Here is a 23,608-nt window from a genome sequence, read left to right as displayed (position 1 = left end):
GACAATTGTCACTTTCCAGTTGATGAGGAAAGGTATCCCCTCCTACTACTTCTGGGGATAACTTTAATTGGAGGAAGGTATGGGCGAAAATGTTATGTAGTGGGATACGGGAATTTAATATTTGTAAAAGGGAAGAGAATAGGAGAAGAGACACAATTATTTCAAGGCAAAAATACAGTGAAAGGGGTGATCATGTGCTAATAGGAGGGTATTCTACAAAAGAGGTCAAGAGATAAGAATTTTTAGGTGGGGCGAGGTAGGCTGGGTGGAAGCTTAGGGGTAACAATCAATTCAACATAGAAAGGGATGCACATGAAAAAACTCACCGTCTGGCAAGAATGGTGAGGGAAAATCCGAATTTAATAATAAGGAGTGGGACATGCAGAGAGAAGTAATTATAGAAGGGGGAATTGAAACATCTCAGCTTCGGGCTTGCCACTGCATCTATGTTGCTATGCAATACGTGCAGACCTAAAGGATCTACTGCAGGTACCTGTCGATACATTATTGATATAGCTCTTCTTATCGTCTTACTCTGTCATTCTTTTAAAACAGCGTTTTAAATGAGGACTTTTTCAAGGAAGCAGTGTCTTTGAGGAGGGGGCATTTTTGCTGGGCAGAAGTTTTAGCGCTTAGCCAATCACAGTTTACCTAGTCCTGGAGACACTGTTGTGCACTCTCCGTCATCCATGTTGTTGTAAATCTGGACCATCTGGTTGGCGAAAAAGGCCCCAGATATCTTGCCCTGGATCCAGCCCGCCAGAGCAGACATTTCAGTGAAGACAGCCGGGCTGGAGGGGTTCATGCAGGCTGTGGTGAGGAAGTTGTTGAGGCCTGCCAGAAACCAGGTCCCATTTTCACTGCACACGAGGGGGCTCCCAATGTCACCCTGTGAACACAGATTGTGGGATACGTCTCTTAATCACAAAGACAGGTCGTAGTTCGTAAACGTATACAGACAATATGTTAGTTTAATATAATCGGTGTCACAATGTTTTTGTGGGCAAAACAAGTGAAATCTATCAATAATGTGAAAATATATTAAAAAAATAATAATATATATATATATATATATATGCATTCACAGGCCACGTGGCATCCTGGGCAGATCTATCAAGGAGCTCTAAGTCACAATTGAGAGAAACCAGTGGTATGCGAGTTTATTTAAACAGCGTAACCCCCCTTATTTATCCAAAACATTTAGCTTCCTTCTTTGGGGGTTTTAAAGACCAACGTCAAACATTCCAACATCAAGTACGAGTTAAATCGAGTGAAGAAATGCTGTGGTGAGACCCTAACATCACGGCTTAATAGACACATTAACACAGAAGAGTAACGATGATTCTCTTCCAGGGGATCCTCATCAAAGTCATAAACATTGAATATTCCCGCCCTTGTGCGGGGACCCCGGAGCATATATAAAATACACACACATATTATACATGTGTAACAAACAGTCATGCAGGCTATCATGTTAAAAACAGGCTAAAATGCTTTATTTCTATGAAGTTTTTTTATTTTTTATTTTTATATTATAAAAACTACAATAGAGCATAAATATCTACCCAAGCTCCTAAAACTAGGCTTAGGGAAGTAAGCAGCAGCAAACTCTAGAGAAAAAATAGAAAAAACTGCATTGAAAAACAATGAAGCATTCTTAGTCAATAGGCTGCATGCAGGTTAACACAGGAGAACCATAAAAACTTTGGCACCGTGCCTTTAAGACCCTGAGCACCTCCAGTATCCCACCATGCCTCAGGGGTGAAGGAAAGGTGACAGTTGGTTCACAGTTAGGTCAGTTCTTTTTTCCGGCTTCTTCTGAGAGGATCCTGGAGCATTGAGCTCTCAGAAAAATTCTTTAAAAAAGAGTTTTTTCACTTTTCATTCGACAAATAACATCTTTGTCTGAGCTAGGCAGTTTTTTCCTGACAGAAAAATGCCTTCACTTTTTGTCAAATGCCCTGCTTGTGGGAAGAAGAAGGCCCAGTCAGATCCCCACTCTCTGTGTATAGTGTGCCTGCCTCAGAGTCACTGCCCTGTCACTTGTAAGTACTGCAAGAACATGTCTATGAGGACTCTGAAAGACAGAGAGAAGACAGAGAGAAGATCCGGCTACATGGGCTTCAGGAGAGGCAAAGAACATCGTCCTCCTCACTTCCCAGACAACCAGAAGGCCATTCTCAGGAGAGAATGGCTCGGTCGACGTCAGCAGGTAGGAAAGTACCTGTTTGTTCACCGTCGACGTCGTCGCTACCACCGTCTCACCGGCATAGATCGCCGTCGACGGCGACACACCCGACGTCGAAGGAAACGGCGTCGAGGGAACATCATCGCAGGGGCAGGTCTCCGTCGACGGCAGCCCGCCGTTCGACGTCGAGCCATCGCCGGCGTGCCCGGTCACCGCCAAAGGCTGTGCGCCCCCGACGTCAGGACACACGACGTCGAAATCACCACGACGGCATGAGAGACATCCGCCGTCGACCTCCCACCGCTCCACGTCGAGGCACACGACGGCGAGCAGGTCGAGGTCCAAGGATCGCCGTTCAACGTCAAGGCACTCTGCGTCGAGGCACTCAACGTCGAGGCACTCAACGTCGAGGCAAGAGCAACCGGCTGGGCGCCCTTCGACGTCGACACAGCCATCGACGTCGACGCAGGTTTTACCTGTCCCACAGGGAGCAGAACATCGCCCCACGCCAGACAAGGCCGCGCCATCTCCAGTGGTCTCCATACCGAGCGACTCTTCTCGGTCAAGAGCGGCATCATCTGGGCATGTCTCACCCATCAATCTATCTCCGAGATGGCTGGAGAGCCTTACAGACCAGCGGCCTCCCCAGATTCGCAATATTCGCGAATGTATTCGCCTACTGCCTCCCTGCCACGAACGCCATCACCGACAGCCAGGGCAGAACGGGCTCGTTCTGCTCCTCGCCAACCGGCCGCAAGGCCTAGGCGCTCTGCTACAGCGTCTCGCAGCAGGTCTCGTTCTCAACGAAGATCCAGGTCTCGTTCAAGAAGAAGATCATCCTCTTGGTCTTCATCAGTTTCATCTGTGGGGCGTTACTCACCCACCCTAACAGATTCACCACCTGCAGAGTCTCACCGGTGGATGACATTACCACGTTTAACGAGGTGCTGCTAAGAGGAGCGCAGAAACTCAACATAGAGGTTCCAGAGCCATCTACCTCCTCATCAGTCATCTTTGAGACTCTACAACAGCGATCAGCATCAAAAAAGCTGCTGCCTCGAGTGCCTGGTTTGTTGCAGCCAACCATGGACACTTTTCTGGCCCCAGCCTTGCTTAAATCTGCCCCGGCTAGGATTCTCAAAAAATACAAGGCTCCCGAACAGGACCCTTTGTTCCTCAGGAAGGATCCGCCACCGGACTCGGTTATAATAGCTGCCGCCCGAAAAACCCACTCGGTGGCATCTTCATCCACGGTACCCCCAGATAAAGAGAGCAGGCATCTAGACTCTCTGGGGAGAAAGATATGCGGGACGGCGGCTTCGGCAATGAAAGTCTCCAGTGCGTCTGCGCTCCTGGGCAGGTATGATTGTTCTCTGTGGGACTCGCTCAGTAGATTCACAGAAAAATTGCCCAGAGAGGACAGACAAGATTTCCAGGAGATACTGCAAGAAGGATGCCTGGTATCCAACCAGGTTATCAGCGCGGCAGCAGATGGGGCGGATTTAGCTGCTCATGGGTACGCACATGGAATCTGTGCAAGGAGATCTTCCTGGCTGAGACTCACTGGTTTGAAACAGGAAGCACAACAACGCATCCTGAATCTCCCATTCGCCGGGAACTCTCTATTCGGTGCCCATGCAGACGAAGAATTGGCCCGCATGAAGACCGAGGTGGATACCATGAGGGCAGTGGGCCTGGAAAGAAAGAAAGATTTCAGGCGGAGGTACAGGCCGTATGACAGGCGCCCTTTCCAGGGTTCAAACCCCTCATTGGTCGCAAAGGTCACAGCAACGACAGGGACGCCCTCTTTTTCAACGGAGAAACACAAGGGAGCGAGGGTCAAGTAGACCTCAACAGTCCACTCCGAAAGCACCCACCAAGCAATGAAATCTCGCTTCCCTCGACACTGTACACCACTCCGGTGGGGGGAAGTATTACAGCTTATCTTCGCGAGTGGCACTCTATCACAAGAGACAAATGGGTGCTCAATATTGTCGAACATGGCTATTCTCTTCTTTTCAAACAGCCTCCACCACGCTTGCCACCAACCAAAGACATCCCATCTCATCTCAGCTTGCTACGCAAGGAGGCTCTCGCCCTCCTAAAAAAGAATGCCATAGAAAAGGTTCCACCTGCACACAGAGGACAGGGGGTCTACTCCCGTTACTTTCTGGTGGCGAAGAAGGGTCGAGAGGGTGTTTTCAGGCCAATTCTGGACCTACGGCTGCTGAACAAATACATAAGGAAGCAGAAGTTCAGGATGCTAGCGCTTCACCATATTTTCCCTCAACTACATCAGGGAGACTGGATGTGCTCCATCGACCTGCAGGATGCGTACTTTCACATCCCAATAGCTCCCAAACATCGAAAATTCCTGCGCTTCAGAGTAGCGTTACAGCATTACCAGTTCAGAGTTCTACCCTTTGGCCTGAAATCTGCCCCAAGAGTTTTCTCGAAATGTATGGCAGTGGTGGCGGCGCATCTTCGAAAACAAAGGATATACATATATCCATACCTAGACGACTGGCTACTAAAGGCTTCTTCTCCGGAGCAGGCGAGAAGCCATCGGGACATTGTACTCGGAGTTTGCGAAGCTCTAGGTCTTCAGGTCAATTACCAAAAGTCAACCTTGATTCCAAAACAGAATCTTCACTACCTGGGAGCTATCATAAACACAGAACTCCAAAAAGTGTATCCTTCGGAGGAACGACTATCCTCAATAGGCAGGAAGTGTCAGGACCTGTTGAGAGCCAACGCACCTACGGCACGTCAGGTGACATCGCTGCTGGGCTCCATGGCATCATGCATTTTTATTGTCCCAAATGCCAGACTTCACATGAGACCCCTCCAAGAGGCATTGGAGACCAACTGGAGCCAAAGAACAGGTCGCTGGGAGGACACAGTGCAGCTACCGGCGGTAGCACTTCAGTCATTGAGATGGTGGATGCACAGACCTCACCTGTCAGTGGGTGCTCCGTTTCACCAGGTGCTTCCATCCGACACCCTAGTAACGGATGCGTCTCTTCAGGGATCGGGGGCTCATCTAGGTCCCTTTCAAGCGCAAGGTCTGTGGTCAGACAAGGAAAAGCAGTACCACATCAATCTGCTAGAACTCAGAGCGGTCCATCTGGCTCTCAAGTATTTCATACCACTAATTCAGGGGAAAACGCTCTTAATACAGATGGACAATACAACCACAATGTATTACTTGAACAAACAAGGGGGAACGAGATCCCTACCCCTATCGCGAGAGTCCCAAGCGATATGGCATTGGCTCCTGGCCAGAGGAATGTCAATTACAGCGGTTCACCTGCCAGGTCAGCAGAACGTGGAAGCAGATTTTCTGAGCAGACACCTAGAGGATGCTCACGATTGGGTCCTACACGGCGAAGTCGCAGAATACATCTTCGCGCAATGGGGTCGGCCTCAACTGGATCTCTTCGCAGACGAAGTAAACAAGAAATGCCCAGACTTCGCATCCAGGTTCTACCGTCCGGGATCTCGAGGGAATGCCCTGTTGATCGACTGGTCAGGGATATTTCTCTACGCTTTTCCGCCGATTCCCCTCATTCCGGCAGTGATCAGCAAACTTTACAGATCCAGGACCAGAATGATTCTTATAGCGCCACAATGGCCCCGTCAATTCTGGTACACAGATCTCCTCAACCTGTCGGAAAAACCTCACAGGAGGCTGCCGTGCAGACCGGATCTTCTGAGCAGAATGGAGGGCAGAATTCTACATCCCAACCTACCCTCTCTGAGCTTAACAGCATGGCTCCTGAATTCCTGCAGTATGGGCACCTAGGACTCTCACAGGAGTGCATGAACATCTTGAAAGAGTCCAAACGGCCTTCCACGCGGCGTTCTTACGCTTTTAAGTGGAAGAGATTCTACATATGGTGCTGTCAGCAAGGTCATAATCCCATACGGGCGCAGGAGGATGTCATACTGTCCTATTTGCTTCATCTAGCGAAGTCCGGTCTGCAGGTATCGTCTATTAAGGTACATATGTCTGCTATTACAGCCTATCGCAAGTCACCTTCTCAGGAATCCTTCTTTACGAAACCTGTAGTCAAGGATTTCTTAGAAGGTTTGAAGAAAGTTTTTCCGCCCATTCGGAGACCTTCTCCTCCATGGGAACTGAACATAGTCTTGGCAAAACTTATGGGCCCTCCTTTTGAGCCTATACATAAGGCCTCTTTACAACACCTTACGTGGAAGACGGCTTTTCTAGTGGCCATTACTTCAGCGAGGAGGGTCAGTGAAATCCAGGCCTTGTCTTCCAAAGAACCGTACACGGTTTTTCATGACAATAGAGTGGTTCTACGAACTCACCCATCTTTCCTTCCGAAGGTGGTGTCAGAATTACATATCAATCAGACCATATCTTTACCGACTTTCTTTCCCAATCCGGAGACTCCGGCAGAGAAAGCATTGCACTCCTTAGACTTGAAAAGAGTGCTGAAATTTTATCTGGATAAGACAAAATCGATTAGACATTCTAACCGCTTGTTTGTAAACTATGGTCATTTGAGGACAGGAGAGGCAGCATCTAAACGAACAATATCAAGATGGATAGTTTCTTGTATTGTTAATACTTACCAGCTAGCTAATAAACAATTACTAGCGCGGCCTAGAGCGCATTCCACAAGGGGAAAAGCGGCTACTGCTGCCCTCCTTAACAATGTTCCGATATCTGAGATTTGTAAGGCTGCTACATGGAAGTCTGTCCATACGTTTACGAGACATTGCTGTTTAGACTCAGATGCAAGAGCGGATGCCCAAGTGGGGCAGGCCTCTCTAAGAAATCTATTTGCGTAATACCTATCTATTCCTGCACTTCTATCGGACAGTCCGCTGGATTTAGGGATGGGCTTGCTAATCTATTCAATGTTTATGACTATTGATGAGGATCCCCTGGAAGAGAAGGATAAGTTACTTACCTGTAAATCCTAGTTCTCTTCCAGGGGTATCCTCATCAAAGTCATAAACAACCCACCCTCCTCCCCGGACGCACGTCTCCTAGAAGTGCAGAACAGACTGTATTTTGAATCTGTTATACAAATTGTCACCGTAAAAAGAACTGACCTAACTGTGAACCAACTGTCACCTTTCCTTCACCCCTGAGGCATGGTGGGATACTGGAGGTGCTCAGGGTCTTAAAGGCACGGTGCCAAAGTTTTTATGGTTCTCCTGTGTTAACCTGCATGCAGCCTATTGGCTAAGAATGCTTCATTGTTTTTCAATGCAGTTTTTTCTATTTTTTCTCTAGAGTTTGCTGCTGCTTACTTCCCTAATCCTAGTTTTAGGAGCTTGGGTAGATATTTATGCTCTATTGTAGTTTTTATAATATAAAAAAAAAAAAAAAAAAACTTCATAGAAATAAAGCATTTTAGCCTGTTTTTAACATGATAGCCTGCATGACTGTTTGTTACACATGTATAATATGTGTGTATTTTATATATGCTCCGGGGTCCCCGCACAAGGGCGGGAATATTCAATGTTTATGACTTTTAATGAGGATACCCCTGGAAGAGAACTAGGATTTACAGGTAAGTAACTTATCCGTCACAGCGATAGGCAAAGTTTAACCAAAGTTACCAATTCAATTTGACTATACAGTAACTGCCAGCAATGTTCTATTCTGGCCTGCCATAATAGCCTCCTCCCTTACCGCATTTATACGCCCCTGGCAAAGAAACAAAAAAAAACTGATGACTACAAGCACCCAAGTTATATATGGAACGGCACGCACAAACATTTTCCTCTGATAATGTATTAACACTGTGCACATAACGCCTGCTGTAAAATCAGTTACTGCTCCCATCGGAATGAGATCGCAGAACTGTTTGGTTTCACAAAGTGATTTCCGCTGCGAAACTTTGAAAAAAAAAGTATCTGGAGATACTAGGGTATCGGACCCAGATCTACTGACAGCCGTGGTGAGGATATGTTTTTAGTCAATGATGTGTGTAATCTTTATGTTAAATAGGATGTATTTTTTGGAGCAGTATATTTTTTTGTGTCTGTTTTTCACTAACAATTAGCACTGCCCTGTGAGAAGAACATGTTACTTAAACTCAGTAACGCTCTGTCTGATGAATACTCTAGCTAACTGCAGATTCCTCGCCTTTATAAAATTCCGAGGCACCAAACAGGGTGAGGAGATCTTCCAACAATAGGTCCTGTGCACCAACAAATACCACCATAGGCTATGCGGAGACCTCTCACTGCTGTGGACGTTATGGAAGAGGCATATATAGGTGCCACCTCTGCACACTGACTGTAGTTTCTGCATTGTTCTACTTCCAGGCCCTCAGACACTGATCAGCAGAGACAAATTGTATGTTAAAGTGTGCAGAAGTCTAATTTGCCACTTCTTTAGAACGTGTCAGTATACACTCCATAGAAAGGGGAGGTGGGAAGGCGTTGAGGAATCTGCTGTAAGACAGAGTATCCCCCAGAAAGGGTGTTAGCAGAGGTATCTGGTTCTTCTGATGGATACTTCTAACTGAAGATTCCTCACGCCTAGAATAGATACCTAACCAGTCCCCATGAAGAGGTGGAAGGTTTAAGTACTGGATTCAAAACAGAAAGCTCTGCAGGACCAAGTGAGCAAAATGTCCCTCTTTGCAGACCCGACAGCCAAGACTGTTTGCTTGGTGAATGTCTGTATTGACAGGCATGTTACAGCCTTGAATATGGCTAATACAAGAATTTCCCTCACTAATGCAGTATTGGTGGCTTTATCTCTGGTGGAATCTGCAGGAGGCTGGCCTGGTTTGTAGTGGGTACCACAGGTACTAACACCTTATACCAGGTCCAGTTATCCCTTATTAGTGAAATGTAGGCAGTGTTCTAGCAGCTTAGGCTATCTATGGGTAGCTATAGTTGCACAGTACATATACACAATAAAAGACAATACTCAGTAGTGCCAAAAATAAAGATGCTTTGTGTAGGAAAGTACCATCTTGCCTGGCATGTTACCCCCATATTTCACTGTATGTATGTTTGTTTTTGCCCATGTGTCACTGGGATCCTGCCAGGCAGGACCCCAGTGCTCATAGTATGTGCCCTGTATGTGTTCCCTGTGTGGTGCCTAACTGTATCACTGAGGCTCTGCTAACCAGAACCTCAGTGTTTATGCTCTCTCTGCTTTCTAAAATTGTCACTGCAGGCTAGTGTGAGAAAGTAGAAAGTAGCCTCTTTCTAGCCTTGTTACCCCCACTTTTGGCCTCTTTGTGAGTGTATGTCAGGGTGTTTTCACTGTCTCACTGGGATCCTGCCAGCCAGGGCCCAGTGCTCATAGTGAAAACCCTACGTTTTCATTATGTTTGTTATGTGTCACTGGGACCCTGCTAGCCAGGACCCCAGTGCTCATAAGTTTGTGGCCTATATGTATGTGTTCCCTGTGTGATGCCTAACTGTCTCACTGAGGCTCTGCTAACCAGAACCTCAGTGGTTATGCTCTCTCATTTCTTTCAAATTGTCACTAACAGGCTAGTGACCAATTTTACCAATTTACATTGGCATACTGGAACACCCTTATAATTCCCTAGTATATGGTACTGAGGTACCCAGGGTATTGGGGTTCCAGCAGATCCCTATGGGCGGCAGCATTTCTTTTGCCACCCCATAGGGAGCTCTGACAATTCTTACACAGGCCTGCCACTGCAGCCTGAGTGAAATAACGTCCACGTTATTTCACAGCCATTTTACACTGCACTTAAGTAACTTATAAGTCACCTATATGTCTAACCTTTACCTGGTAGAGGTTGGGTGCTAAGTTACTTAGTGTGTGGGCACCCTGGCACTAGCCAAGGTGCCCCCACATTGTTCAGGGCCAATTCCCCGGACTTTGTGAGTGCGGGGAGACCATTACACGCGTGCACTACATATAGGTCACTACCTATGTGTAGCTCCACAATGGTAACTCCGAATATGGCCATGTAACATGTCTAAGATCATGGAATTGCCCCCTCTATGCCATCCTGGCATTGTTGGCACAATCCCATGATCCCACGGGTCTCTAGCACAGACCCTGGTACTGCCAAACTGCCGTTCCCGGGGTTTCACTGCAGCTGCTGCTGCTGCCAACCCCTCAGACAGGTTTCTGCCCTCCTGGGGTCCAGCCAGGCTTGGCCCAGGATGGAAGAACAAAGGACTTCCTCAGAGACAGGGTGTTACACCCTCTCCCTTTGGAAAATGGTGTGAAGGCAGGGGAGGAGTAGCCTCCCCCAGCATCTGGAAATGCTTTCATGGGCACACATGGTGCCCATTTCTGCATAAGCCAGTCTACACCGGTTCAGGGACCCCTCAGCCCTGCTCTGGCGCGAAACTGGACAAAGGGAAAGGGAGTGACCACTCCCCTGACCTGCACCTCCCCTGGGAGGTGCCCAGAGCTCCTCCAGTGTGCTCCAGACCTCTGCCATCTTGGAAACAGAGGTGCTGCTGGCACACTGGACTGCTCTGAGTGGCCAGGGCCAGCAGGTGACGTAAGAGACTCCTTCTGATAGGCTCCTTCAGGTGTTGCTAGCCTATCTTCTCTCCTAAGTAGCCAAACCCTCTTTTCTGGCTATTTAGGGTCTCTGCTTTGGGGATTTCCTTAGATAACGAATGCAAGAGCTCATCCGAGTTCCTCTGCATCTCTCTCTTCACCTTCTGCCAAGGAATCGACTGCTGACCGCGCTGGAAGCCTGCAAAACTGCAACAAAGTAGCGAAGACGACTACCGCAACTCTGTAACGCTGATCCTGCCGCCTTCTCAACTGTTTTCCTGGTGGTGCATGCTGTGGGGGTAGTCTGCCTCCTCTCTGCACTAGAAGCTCCGAAGAAATCTCCCGTGGGTCGACGGAATCATCCCCCTGCAACCGCAGGCACCAAAGAACTGCATCACCGGTACCCTGGGTCTCCTCTCAGCACAACGAGCGAGGTCCCTTGAATCCAGCAACTCTGTCCAAATGACTCCCACAGTCCAGTGACTCTTCAGTCCAAGTTTGGTGGAGGTAAGTCCTTGCCTCCCCACGCCAGACTGCATTGCTGGGAACCGTGACTTTTGCAGCTACTCCGGCCTCTGTGCACTTCCGGCGGAAATCCTTTGTGTACAGCCAAGCCTGGTTCCACGGCACTCTAACCTGCATTGCATGACTTTCTAAGTTGTCCTCCGGCGACGTGGGACTCCTTTGTGTGACTTCGGGTGAGCACCATTTCACTCCTCTTCATAGTGCCTGTTCTGGCACTTCTGCAGGTGCTGCCTGCTTCTGAGAGAGCTCCTTGTCTTGTTCGACACCCCCTCTGTCCCCAGAGACAATTGGCGACATCCTGGTCCCTCCTGGGCCACAGCAGCATCCAAAAATCCTAAAAGCACGACTTGCAGCTAGCAAGGCTTGTTTGCGGTATTTCTTCAGAAAAATACCTCTACACAACTCTCCATGGCGTGAGGGATCCGTCCTCCAAAGGGGAAGTTCCTAGCCCTTGTCGTTTCCTGCAGAAACCTCAGCTTCTACTGTCCAGTAGCAGCTTCTTTGCACCCACAGCTGGCATTTCCTGGGCATCGGCCCATCTCCGACTTGCTTGCGACTTTTGGACTTGGTCCCCTTGTTCCACAGGTACCCTCGACTGGAAATCCATCATTGTTGCATTGCTGGTTTGTGTCTTTCCTGCAGAATTCCCCTATCACGACTTCTATGTCCTTTGGGGAACTTTAGTGCACTTTGCACTCACTTTTCAGGGTCTTGGGGTGGGCTATTTTTCTAACCCTTACTATTTTCCAATAGTCCCAGCGACCCTCTACAAGGTCACATAGGTTTGGGGTCCATTCGTGGTTCGCATTCCACTTTTGGAGTATATGGTTTGTGTTGCACCTATCCCTATGTGTCCCCATTGAATCCTATTGTAACTATACATTGTTTGCACTGTTTTCTAATACTATAATGCATATTTTTGGTATTGTGTACATATATCTTGTGTATATTTGCTATCCTCATACTGAGGGTACTCACTGAGATACTTTTGGCATATTGTCATAAAAATAAAGTACCTTTATTTTTAGTATATCTGTGTATTGTGTTTTCTTATGATATTGTGCATATGACACTAGTGGTACTGTAGGAGCTTCACTCGTCTCCTAGTTCAGCCTAAGCTGCTCTGCTAAGCTACCATTATCTATCAGCCTAAGCTGCTGGACACCCTATACACTAATAAGGGATAACTGAGCCTGGTGCAAGGTGTAAGTACCCCTAGGTACTCACTACAAGCCAGTCCAGCCTCCTACATTGGTTGTGCAGCGGTGGGATAAGTGCTTTGTAACTGCTTACCACTTTTGTCATTGTACTTTTCATAAGAGAAAAATATACAAAACAAGTTCAGTGTATGTACACCTAACCAAAAAGTTTTGCATTTCTTTTCTCACTTCTTTTCTAAAGTGCTGAAAAGTACTTCTAAACTTTCAAAAAGTTCTTAAAAAGTTTTAAAAGGTTTTTTTTCTGTCTTTCTAAAAAGTTCTGAAAAACTTTTTGTTCCTTTTTCTATCACTTAAACACTTTCTAAAATGTCTGGCACAGGCCAAACTGTTGATCTGTCCAAACTTGCTTATGATCACCTTAGCTGGAAAGGAGCAAGGAGTCTCTGCATAGAAAGAGGTTTAAGTGTAGGGAAGAATCCCCCCAGAGAACTGTTGGTTAACATGCTTATAGAACAGTGTGGTTCTAAAAATTCTGGACCCATGTAATTTACTTTGCCACAGCAGTACGATTTTAGTATCAAAAGACCGATAATGACTAGTACACTAAGCATGAGCATTTTCGCTCAATTCCAGCAGCGTTTTCACCTCGAAATCGCCATTTTCGTCCTGCACTCGTGGCTCCCATTTTATACACGGCAGCCATTTTTAAAAGTTGCCCTCACATAGGCTTATAATACAGTCAGATTTGATTCCAAGGACACGTACACCTTGATTGACTTTTCTCTGACCTGGGCAAGCTGGAACCATTGCCTCAGGCCAAACCTGTTTGGTCAGTCCCTCTCCCAGTGGCCGAATCAGATAGCATCAAGGCACACCATGCCATAAAACCCTTATTATCGCTCACACACCCTGCCTAATCTTGCTCACACCTGCACCTGCTCTTTTCTTCTTCTTACTTTACGAGGGGGAGGTGCCCGTTTTTATTGGGGGTCCACACTTATCTGATGTAAAATACTAGGCCTTGCCAGGTAATTTATTATGGGTTGGATGACATGAAATATGAGGTTTCATCATGACACTGTTTTTTCCTTTGTAGTGAAAACATGTGAATGACCAACCAAAATGTCAAGAATGTTTGCTTGAAGCTTAAAAAACTGTATATAAGGAAACCTGACTTTGCATTGACACACAGTCTCCTGAGAACATACAAACCGTGCTGTTGTACTTCTAGGACGCTTGTCACTTGGTTGCAGCCAATAAATTCGATCTTTGACTTCACCTAGAAGACTCTGAGTTTCTGTGGTCTGAATCAGGAAAGTACCCGAGGTCTTTGGGTGTACCCTGGCACCACTGGGTTACCGGATCAGTACCGGTTCTGAAAAACCCAGTACCTCAGTTTGCGCCCAACGTGGGGCGATACCAGCGGTACCGGTCCAAGCCTGAGGTCCGTGGGGAGCTTTGTGTGAAAATTCTGGAGGAAGGCCGCCACTTCATCGACCCCTGCATGTCGACGTGGTCCGAAAGTTTTTGCTGCGAGGTTCCCCGCTTCCCGACGGCTACGAAGGACTGCTGCCCTGGCTATCGCCCTGATTTGGACCCTTGATGTTTGGTAGAGCGAAACGATAAGACGAGTCTTCTGGTGACGTCATCGATATTTTCAGTTAAGTATAAGTGGAGCGTCTCCCAGTCCTTAGTTGGACACTTGGTTTGGTCCTTAGTTGGACATTTGGTTTGGTATCCCTTCGGGATCACTTTGATTTGGAACTTGCAAGTACCAAAGCCGAAGGACTCGTGTATTCACGAGACTATCGTAAACGATAATCCTTTGAAGTTTGAAGCTAGACTAGTGAGCGAAGATGCCTGGTCTTAGCAGACTTGGAAATTTGTTTTGTCTTGGTTGTAAAAGGGACTCCCGGTTGGTGGACTCATGTCCGGTTCCTCCGATTGGAACTCCAACCTATGAACTATATGTGAAGCACGGAGTGGGCCCCATCACGTTTAATAAAGTATGGGTCCGCTATTCTTGGAAATAAATGTCTCTGAGGCTGTTTTTGCAGTTTTTTGGAACACTATTGAGAAAAGTTTTCTTTTCTCTTGTAAATATGACTTACAACTAGGATCTGCAAACGGTTCTGTAAGTAAATTGCGACGGCGCTATTTATGAAAAATGGCTAAAGCGCGCTGTATTGTGTGTCCTGAGTGTTTTCTGTTTATATCTGAAATGAGCTCAATGTGTGTTTGTGGGTCTCCTTGATGTTTTCAGTTTGTTAAGTAAAATGTTGGTTAATTAATATTAAGTAGAAACTTAGAAAAAATCCAGAAATGAACCATTTGATGTGCTAACATAGCTATATGTTGCTCTTTAATTTATAGAATGAGCAATTGTGCACATATACAAAACTGCCGTTAAATGCTTAATAAATTAGAAAACACATTCAATAGATATAAATAGGGCCCCAAAAAAAAAACGAAATTATCTATTTTTGCAAAAAAATAAATAAATTTACAGCATTTTTCTTAGATGCATTGTATTAGATGTTCACAGGCAAACTTTTCAGCTGCAGTATATTTGATAGGAATGTTCAATTCAGCCAGCACTTTCCCAGTTAAACACGGGTGGAATTTTGCATAACCTTCCTTTTAAATGAAAGTGGCGCAAAAATGTGACGCATTTCAAGTTAGGCTTATGTGCTTAGGCTTGTGAGTTAATGTATCCCAAATAATAGGCAAGGGATGCAGCTTGCTTTTATATGTGGAATTATCACAAAAAAAAGAATAATTGGGTTTAAAAAAATAATAATTATTATTATTAATTATGGAAAAATTATTTAAAAAATAAGTGCCTTTCAAAATCGTTTTTAATATTTATAAAGCTTAATACCTATACTATGACCTCCTAGCATTAAAATTTAATTTAAGTTATGTTGCACCGCTAAAATTACATTTGTATGTGCAATTTTCCCTTGGCGCAGGAGCAAACAAGCTCATTTCTATAAAGTATAAGTTAATATTTTCAATGGCTGACTCATGGATTGTGTAATAGACATTCTGGTAATGCATATTATGCAAGAAAATTGTAGGATATTGATTTTTAATGGCTAAAATATCAAAGTCGATTTTGGGCAAAAGCACTGTTTAAACTGCATTTTCTTTCATTCAGAGTACTTTTTAAAGTGTCTCAGGCTTCAGTAAATGCATACATTTAGGTTTGATATATATTTGCAGGTTGTGCCTTCTTATGATTCAATGAGTCAATGTGCCAGTACAAAGGCTTGTTTTAATATCGAGGTTGAAGGTTCTAACTTCAGCTGGGCCTACTGAGACGTTCATTCATTCGAGGTTGATGAAATATGTACCATTGCATGGGATTGCAACAAGTATTTATTCTAACAACTGGTATGTGTTTTATTAAGGTTTGTGAATTATTCACAGTAAATGTAGTTTAATAATCTGGAAATAGAGATAATTTTTTTTAGCGCCTAAAAAGGAAACTTTTTTTTTTTTTAAATAGAGTGAATTATTGCAGGTTAGAAGGAAAACAGGAAGGCCTACTGTCTTTGACAGATTCAGAGTGGCAGAAGCTAGGAGAGCTACAGAGGCTGGCTCAAGATGCTATCTTTAGTTTTCCCATAAACAATGGAGGAGGCTGTCATGTTGGCACTTGTGACCTTTTAAATTAGGGCCTTGTCTCTGTGAAATGCAGAATGACCCTACGGGCCTCTAAAAGTGGGATTTCTGGTTTCTCCAGAAGAACATCAATACAATTAAAGAACTTAATTCCAAAGGGAAAATATAAAAAAAAGGGGTTTCTTCGAAAGTCCCAACATCATGTTAAATGCTCTGCAGAACTGATACATTTGTGTCTCCGCTCTAAAAAAATAAAATGATGCCTGCTTGTTGCTTTTATTTGACAGAAAACGAAGTGTTGCATTAAGTCTTAGACAGAAAATAAGATGCAGCCCTTTTTCTAAAATTTTGAAGGCTACATGCCTTAATGAGAACGATTTACCAATTAAGACTTATTTTTCACAGTGGAAATTGTAGGTGCCAAATTAATATGGAGTGTCAGTGTAACAATTTTTACTTTTAGAAAGGTAAAACTAAGGTGGCTTGATGTTGCGAAGTAACTGACAAGGAGTAACAGTTAAGTAATGGAAATTTATTTTCGTGTATTTGGTCCTATCATGAATTGTTCTTGCTGGTCCTGTATGTTAGAAGAGAAACAGTAAAGTTATATTTGACAGCAGATTTCCATTGCCTGGTGATCTACTGTCAAAAGGAGGGTAAGGATTTTAAACCTGACAAATTATACAGGCCCAAATATTGGGTTTTGGGCTGCAGGTTTACAGTGCATAAAGTACATGACATGGTGTTGTGTGTCACCGCTTATTCACACATGCTATTGTTTTGTCTATGCTTTTTGTGCTTGATACACAGCAAGTATATCTGATAGCTTGACGTTTTGTGCGTTTTTATTATTTTTTATTTGTTTTTTTTTGCATGTTTGTTGCTGCTTTTGATACTATTACAAGCTCCCCTGTGTTGTGAGGGGATGGTCATGACGATGCCCATCGCTACGCAACAGTTGGTTGAACTTGTTCTGGTTACTAAATTCCACAGATAATGATATTTCATGCTGTGAACATAAGAGACAACACTTCACCAGTGCATGTCTATTTGGCTATAATGGTATTGAAGGAAAATAAAAAGAGATATACAGGATCAAAGTGTGTCACCTGCAGTTAGTCACGTTACTGCCCCTTCCCTTAAAGGAACAGGCAGCCCTACATTTATGTAGCCTTGATTGGACCTAAGGATGAAATTATAGATCTGTGACTCAAGGTGGCCTAATTTCTATATTACATTAGTTAATGATGTTCTGTTTCCTAAGTAGCATATGGCTTTTGTTCCTTAAAAGAAAACCAGGTTTTCATTTTTTCCTGAAGAAGGAACTGAAACATTAGCTACGAGTACCGTATATGGTGTAGTCACCAACGGTAAAGTTAAAATTTGTGTAACTTTGGCCTTTGTGTATCACCCGTACTCTCGGTGTTGTGTCACATGCCTGACTATCACCCAAATAATTTTTTTGTTCTTCCTATAGATTTTTTCTTTTGTTACTTCCCCTGACCAATGTCGCATCATGCTTAGTTATTAAGATTTTAGCTATGTCCTAGTCCCATTTCTCTTTTTCAAATTCCTTTCACCAGTCAGACCTTTTATTATTATTGATGTATCGTTCAGGTTCACATTTCCAGACTGCAGTGATGTACCAGGGACCCCCATGTTATGTATAATTCCCTTTGGTATGACCAGACTGGTTTTCAAGAATTTGCCTTAGGCCTGCTTCAATGTTTTCCAGCCTGACTGTCAGGGTAGCGATAGACTGGTTAACTGACTCAATATTATAGTAAGACAAGTTTTCCATCTCAATAGGAGATATCTTATGTTTACCTTTTTGAACATGACGAATTTTCAATGTCTATTTTTATTTGGTTTTCGGTTCCCTTCTGTTCCTGCTACTTTCATTTTTGGTGGGATCAGATGTGTCCTAATCATGCAAATATCAGGACCCTCTAGTTTTTGTCTTTTTGTTTGCACATTTGACTACTAGCCTGTGTATTGCATAGTGCACCTGATGCACAGTTTTTAAAGGAAGATTTCTACATGTCCCTGATAATCGGTATCATGTGATTTCTCTATTGAGATGTTCTAAGATAAGGAGGAACACCTAGACTTAATCATTGAGGAAAATATGTGTTTACCCCATTAGACAATGCCACTGTGTGAGGAAATCCATTCAGATAGAATTCTCATGTAGCTATAGATGGCAGAGAATAATGGAGAGAACCCAATTAAAGATGCTAGAGACCCTGTTTTGCCCTTCTGCCTTTGTCTTTGTATTTTATGCCCATGGTGTATGGCTACTCCTTTGAAGATTGCAGACCACCTGCTTGCAGTCCCCTTGTTAAAAACCATGAACTTTTTTTGTACTAAATTGAAGGGAACTAACAACTGTGGCACATTTCCTACGTCACTAGATTCTGCGGGTATCAAGTCATAATAACCTGCAGGACATTGATTTAAGCCTAATTCCCATCAGTGACAGCTACAGATGAAAGACGGACGTTTTGGCCCTACAGTCTCAGCACCCAGAAAATAGCAAAGCTGGACAGCGATCGCCAGCGCATGGTATCGTACTTGCTCCATCAGACGGCGTTGGACATCACAAAACCAAAGTTTCAGTGTAAAAGAGCTAAAGAGAAGGATTCCTGTTGTTGATGGCAGAGCTGTTTTGAGGTTTCATTTCTCTACCTGTCATGTGCTGGTAACCTCTGACAGTGTGCAATCCCTTGAGCCCCTTGGCCTGAGTTTTGGCCACACACCCCCTTTTCTTTGCTCCAACGGAAGAAGGGCAGTGCACCGGAGATTTCAGGTTTGGAAAAAGGCACTATATTGTGGTGCCCATGAAAGAGCAGCTTGAGCGTCCCCTGACACTAAATAATGAGTGTTGGAGTCTGAAAGTGCTGCTGAGCTTGAGCTATTTCCCAATTAATGGTGCTTGGGTCTGCACAAGATGATTTGTGCCCTTGATCAATGAAGAGCACATTGTTTGTAGTGTCTGCCACAGAGGAGAGACACTGGTGCATTGCTTTAAGACATTGAGACTTTCGAGTGAGCTGTGGGTGTTTGCCAGGAGGGCACTCCAACTAAGCAGTACTTTTCTCACGAAGAGGCCTGAATTGAGAGGCCCATGCGAAAGAAAACAACAAAAGAAAATTTGATGGACAATAGAAGCCTGCCAGAGAGGCTTTTTGAACGGACTCTGGGCATAGTTGGTTTCACAAGAGGTTTCCGTGTGATTGTATAGACTAGGTGTTAGGAGACTGATTGTTTTGCTGGCATTGTTTTAAAGTACTATTCTGTTTAGTAAAAGCAGAATAAAGTCCATTTTCTGTGGAAAGAGTACCCCCTTTTCACCTTAGAGCATTGATGAGAGTCACCACTGTTCCACCTGAACATACCAAAATTACTGAAATGCAGAGGAGCCCTAAAAATGTTACTAGATAATTTTAGGATTTGCTTTTTGGTTAGGGTTGTGAAAAATTATTATTTCATTTGTAATAGAGGTCACTACTTTCTCCCGTTGTCTATATGTTCTTAATAACGTGTTTTCTAGTGTCTTTTAAACATGACGTTGTCATTTATGGGTGGGATTGTTTTTCTCTACTCAATTGACTTCTGCACCCACTTCCCAACCTATGTCTTTTCCTACTATTGTTTCTTTGCACTCTTTTCACCCTTTTCCTGAACATGAGCAGGTTAGAAGATCAGAATTCGTAAGCAATTCTTTTGTACAGCTTCTGCATCAACACTAGTTAGTAGTGAACATCACTAATTGTTGGGTGTGTGATCTTATGCCACCTACTGCAGATAGAGGTATTCCTTACTTTGTCCTGCCATATGTGGCCTCTGTGTTACATCATGCATAAGGAAACCTGCACCAAGAGACGAGCTAAATACTAGGATGATGTTACAGCAACATCTCAACGACTTTAGAAACATAGACCTGGACTCAGATTAGCATGAGAATAGGTTTATTGCCTATGTAAGGGCAAAAGGAGGGTTTGTGGTTCTAAAAATTCTGGACCCATGTAATTTACTTTGCCACAGCAGTACGATTTTAGTATCAAAAGACCGATAATGACTAGTACACTAAGCATGAGCATTTTCGCTCAATTCCAGCAGCGTTTTCACCTCGAAATCGCCATTTTCGTCCTGCACTCGTGGCTCCCATTTTATACACGGCAGCCATTTTTAAAAGTTGCCCTCACATAGGCTTATAATACAGTCAGATTTGATTCCAAGGACACGTACACCTTGATTGACTTTTCTCTGACCTGGGCAAGCTGGAACCATTGCCTCAGGCCAAACCTGTTTGGTCAGTCCCTCTCCCAGTGGCCGAATCAGATAGCATCAAGGCACGCCATGCCATAAAACACTTATTATCGCTCACACACCCTGCCTAATCTTGCTCACACCTGCACCTGCTCTTTTCTTCTTCTTACTTTACAAGCGGGAGGTGCCCGTTTTTATTGGGGGTCCACACTTATCTGATGTAAAATACTAGGCCTTGCCGGGTAATTTATTATGGGTTGGATGACATGAAATATGAGGTTTCATCATGACACTGTTTTTTCCTTTGTAGTGAAAACCTGTGAATGACCAACCAAAATGTCAAGAATGTTTGCCTGAAGCTTAAAAAACTGTACATAAGGAAACCTGACTTTGCATTGACACACAGTCTCCTGAGAACATACAAACCGTGCTGTTGTACTTCTAGGACGCTTGTCACTTGGTTGCAGCCAATAAATTCGATCTTTGACTTCACCTAGAAGACTCTGAGTTTCTGTGGTCTGAATCAGGAAAGTACCCGAGGTCTTTGGCTGTACCCTGGCACCACTGGGTTACCGGATCAGTACCGGTTCTGAAAAACCCAGTACCTCAACAGGATAAGGCCAGAGGTGCCCCATCTGTTGAAAAAGTAGCTAATGGTTCACAATCTGATCCAGGGACACCCCTAGAAAAAGATTCAGGAAAGAAACTTCCTAGCCTGCCCATTACCAGACAGCCTAGCATAGTTGGTACTGATGTAGAGTCACACCATACTGATAGTGTTGTCTCACGTCATAGCAAGAGTATTCCTTCTCACCATAGTAGAAGTGATGTTTCTGTTAACCAAGCTGTTAGGATGCCTTCTGTAAGGGATGGGTCTCCTTCTGTACATTCTCACCATACTTCTGTTTCAAGGAATGTCCCACCCACCCACCCTGATGACAGAGTGTTAGAAAGGGAGCTCAATAGATTGAGAGTGGAACAAACCAGACTGAAGCTCAAGAAGCAACAGCTGGATTTGGATAGACAGTCCTTAGAAGTGGAAAGGGAAAGACAGAAATTGGGTTTAGAAACCCATGGTGGCAGCAGAAGTATTCCCCATAGTCATCCTGCAAAAGAGCATGATTCTAGGAATCTGCCCAAGATAGTTCCCCCTTATAAGGAGGGGGATGACATTAACAAGTGGTTTGCTGCACTTGAGAGGGCCTGTGTTGTACAGGATGTCCCTCAAAGGCAGTGGGCTGCTATCCTATGGCTATCATTTAGTGGAAAGGGTAGGGATAGGCTCCTTACTGTGAAAGAAAGTGATGCCAATAATTTTGCAGTTCTTAAGAATGCACTCCTAGATGGTTATGGCTTAACCACTGAACAGTACAGGATGAAGTTCAGAGAAACCAAAAAGGAGTCTTCACAAGACTGGGTAGACTTTGTTGACCATTCAGTGAAGGCCTTGGAGGGGTGGTTACATGGCAGTAAAGTGACTGACTATGAAAGCCTATATAACATAATCCTGAGAGAGCATATACTTAATAATTGTGTGTCTGATTTGTTGCACCAGTATCTAGTGTACTCAGATCTGACCTCTCCCCAAGAATTGGGAAAGAAGGCAGACAAATGGGTCAGAACAAGAGTGAACAGAAAAGTTCATACAGGTGGTGACAAGGATGGCAAGAAGAAAGATGGTGAAAAATCTCAAGATAAGCATGGGGATAAGGGTAAAACCAAAGATCCCACTTCAAATCTTAAACACTCTTCAGAGGGTGGAGATAAAACAAATTCTTCATCTTCTTCTCAACCCACACACATTAAAAAGCCTTGATGCTTTGTGTGTAAAAACAGAGGCCATAGGCCAGGGGATAAGTCCTGTCCAGGTAAACCCCCTGAGCCTACCACCACTAATACATCAAGCTCTAGTGCCCCTAGCAGTAGTGGTACTAGTGGTGGGACTGCTGGCAACAGTCAAGCAAAGGGTGTAGTTGGGTTCACTTATGGGTCCATAATAGAAACTGGGGTAGTCAGTCCCAAGACAGTTTCTGTCACACCTAGTGGCACTGGACTTGCCACACTGGCTGCTTTTCCCCTTACAATGGATAAGTACAGGCAGACAGTTACAATAAATGGTGTTGAGGCCTTGGCCTACAGGGACACAGTTGCCAGTATCACTTTGGTGACTGAAAACCTAGTGGCTCCTGAACAACACATCATTGGACAACAGTATAAGATTATTGATGTCCATAACTCCACTAAGTTTCTTCCCTTAGCTATAATTCAGTTTAGTTGGGGTGGAGTTACTGGCCCTAAGCAGGTGGTGGTATCACCTAGCTTACCTGTAGACTGTCTCTTAGGTAATGACCTAAAGGCCTCAGGTTGGGCTGATGTAGAGTTTTATGCCCATGCAGCCATCCTGGGCATCCCAGAGGAATTGTTCCCTCTCATTTCTACTGAAATGAAAAAGCAAAGGAGGGAAGGCCTGAAAACTCAGGATCCCTCTCCATCAACAGGTAAAGAGGGTATCACAGTATCCCCTAACCACCCTGCCATTCAGGATACCATTCCTGTGGTGGGAGAAACCTCTCCTGGGGTGGCACCTGTTCCAAGAGAAGCATCAGCTGGCAAAGCTGTACTCCCTGAGGTAGAAGTACCTCTCTGTGGGATAACTAACATTGGTGAGAAAAAGAGCACCATTTTAGTTAACATGGAGCATCCCTCCAACCCTCCCAGAGAAACTTTAGTGCAGAAACTCTGCACTGCCTCACAACACTTAGGACAGCATCCCTGCCCTAGTGTGGAGCTCATAGGACAGCATCCCTGCCCTGCTCCAAATCAAGAGAAACAGCATCCCTGTTCTCTCTTCCAGCCATATGGACAAAGTTTTTGCCCAGCCATGGCTTTTCTGAGACAGCATCCCTGTCTGGCATTTCCCTGTATGGACATCAAGTCAAGCCGTGTCCTCCGCCTGCTTCCTCACCCTCCGCATGCTCCGCAAGATCTTCCGCTGGATCCCCGCCGACACTAGAAAAACTGTGACCCACGCCCTCGTCACGAGCCGCCTGGACTACGGCAACACCCTCTACGCTGGGACCACAGCCAAACTCCAAAATCGGCTGCAACGCATTCAAAACGCCTCGGCCCGCATCATCCTCGACGTACTCCGCAACAGCCACATCTCCGCACACCTGAGACACCTGCATTGGCTCCCAGTCAGCAAAAGGATCACCTTTCGACTTCTCACCCACGCACACAAAGCCCTCCACGACAAGGGACCGGAATACCTCAACCGACGTCTCAGCTTCTACGTCCCCACCCGCCTCCTCCGTTCCTCTGGCCTCGCACTCGCTTCCG

General features: G+C 44.9%; 1 protein-coding gene across 1 annotated transcript in view; it reads right to left on the bottom strand.

The window, feature by feature from the left end:
* Positions 1 to 640: 640 nt before the first annotated feature.
* LOC138246906 (serine protease 33-like) overlaps positions 641 to 23,608 on the bottom strand; it is a 1,038,083-nt gene continuing 1,015,115 nt past the window's right edge. The window contains exon 7 of the mRNA XM_069201652.1: positions 641 to 889. Coding sequence (XP_069057753.1) covers positions 641 to 889 — 249 coding nt within the window. The remainder of the gene's footprint in view (positions 890 to 23,608) is intronic.

This window comes from Pleurodeles waltl, chromosome 7 (genome assembly GCF_031143425.1).
Source record: "Pleurodeles waltl isolate 20211129_DDA chromosome 7, aPleWal1.hap1.20221129, whole genome shotgun sequence".
NCBI classification, from domain to species: domain Eukaryota; kingdom Metazoa; phylum Chordata; class Amphibia; order Caudata; family Salamandridae; genus Pleurodeles; species Pleurodeles waltl.
This window is presented reverse-complemented; position numbering and strand designations above follow the sequence as displayed.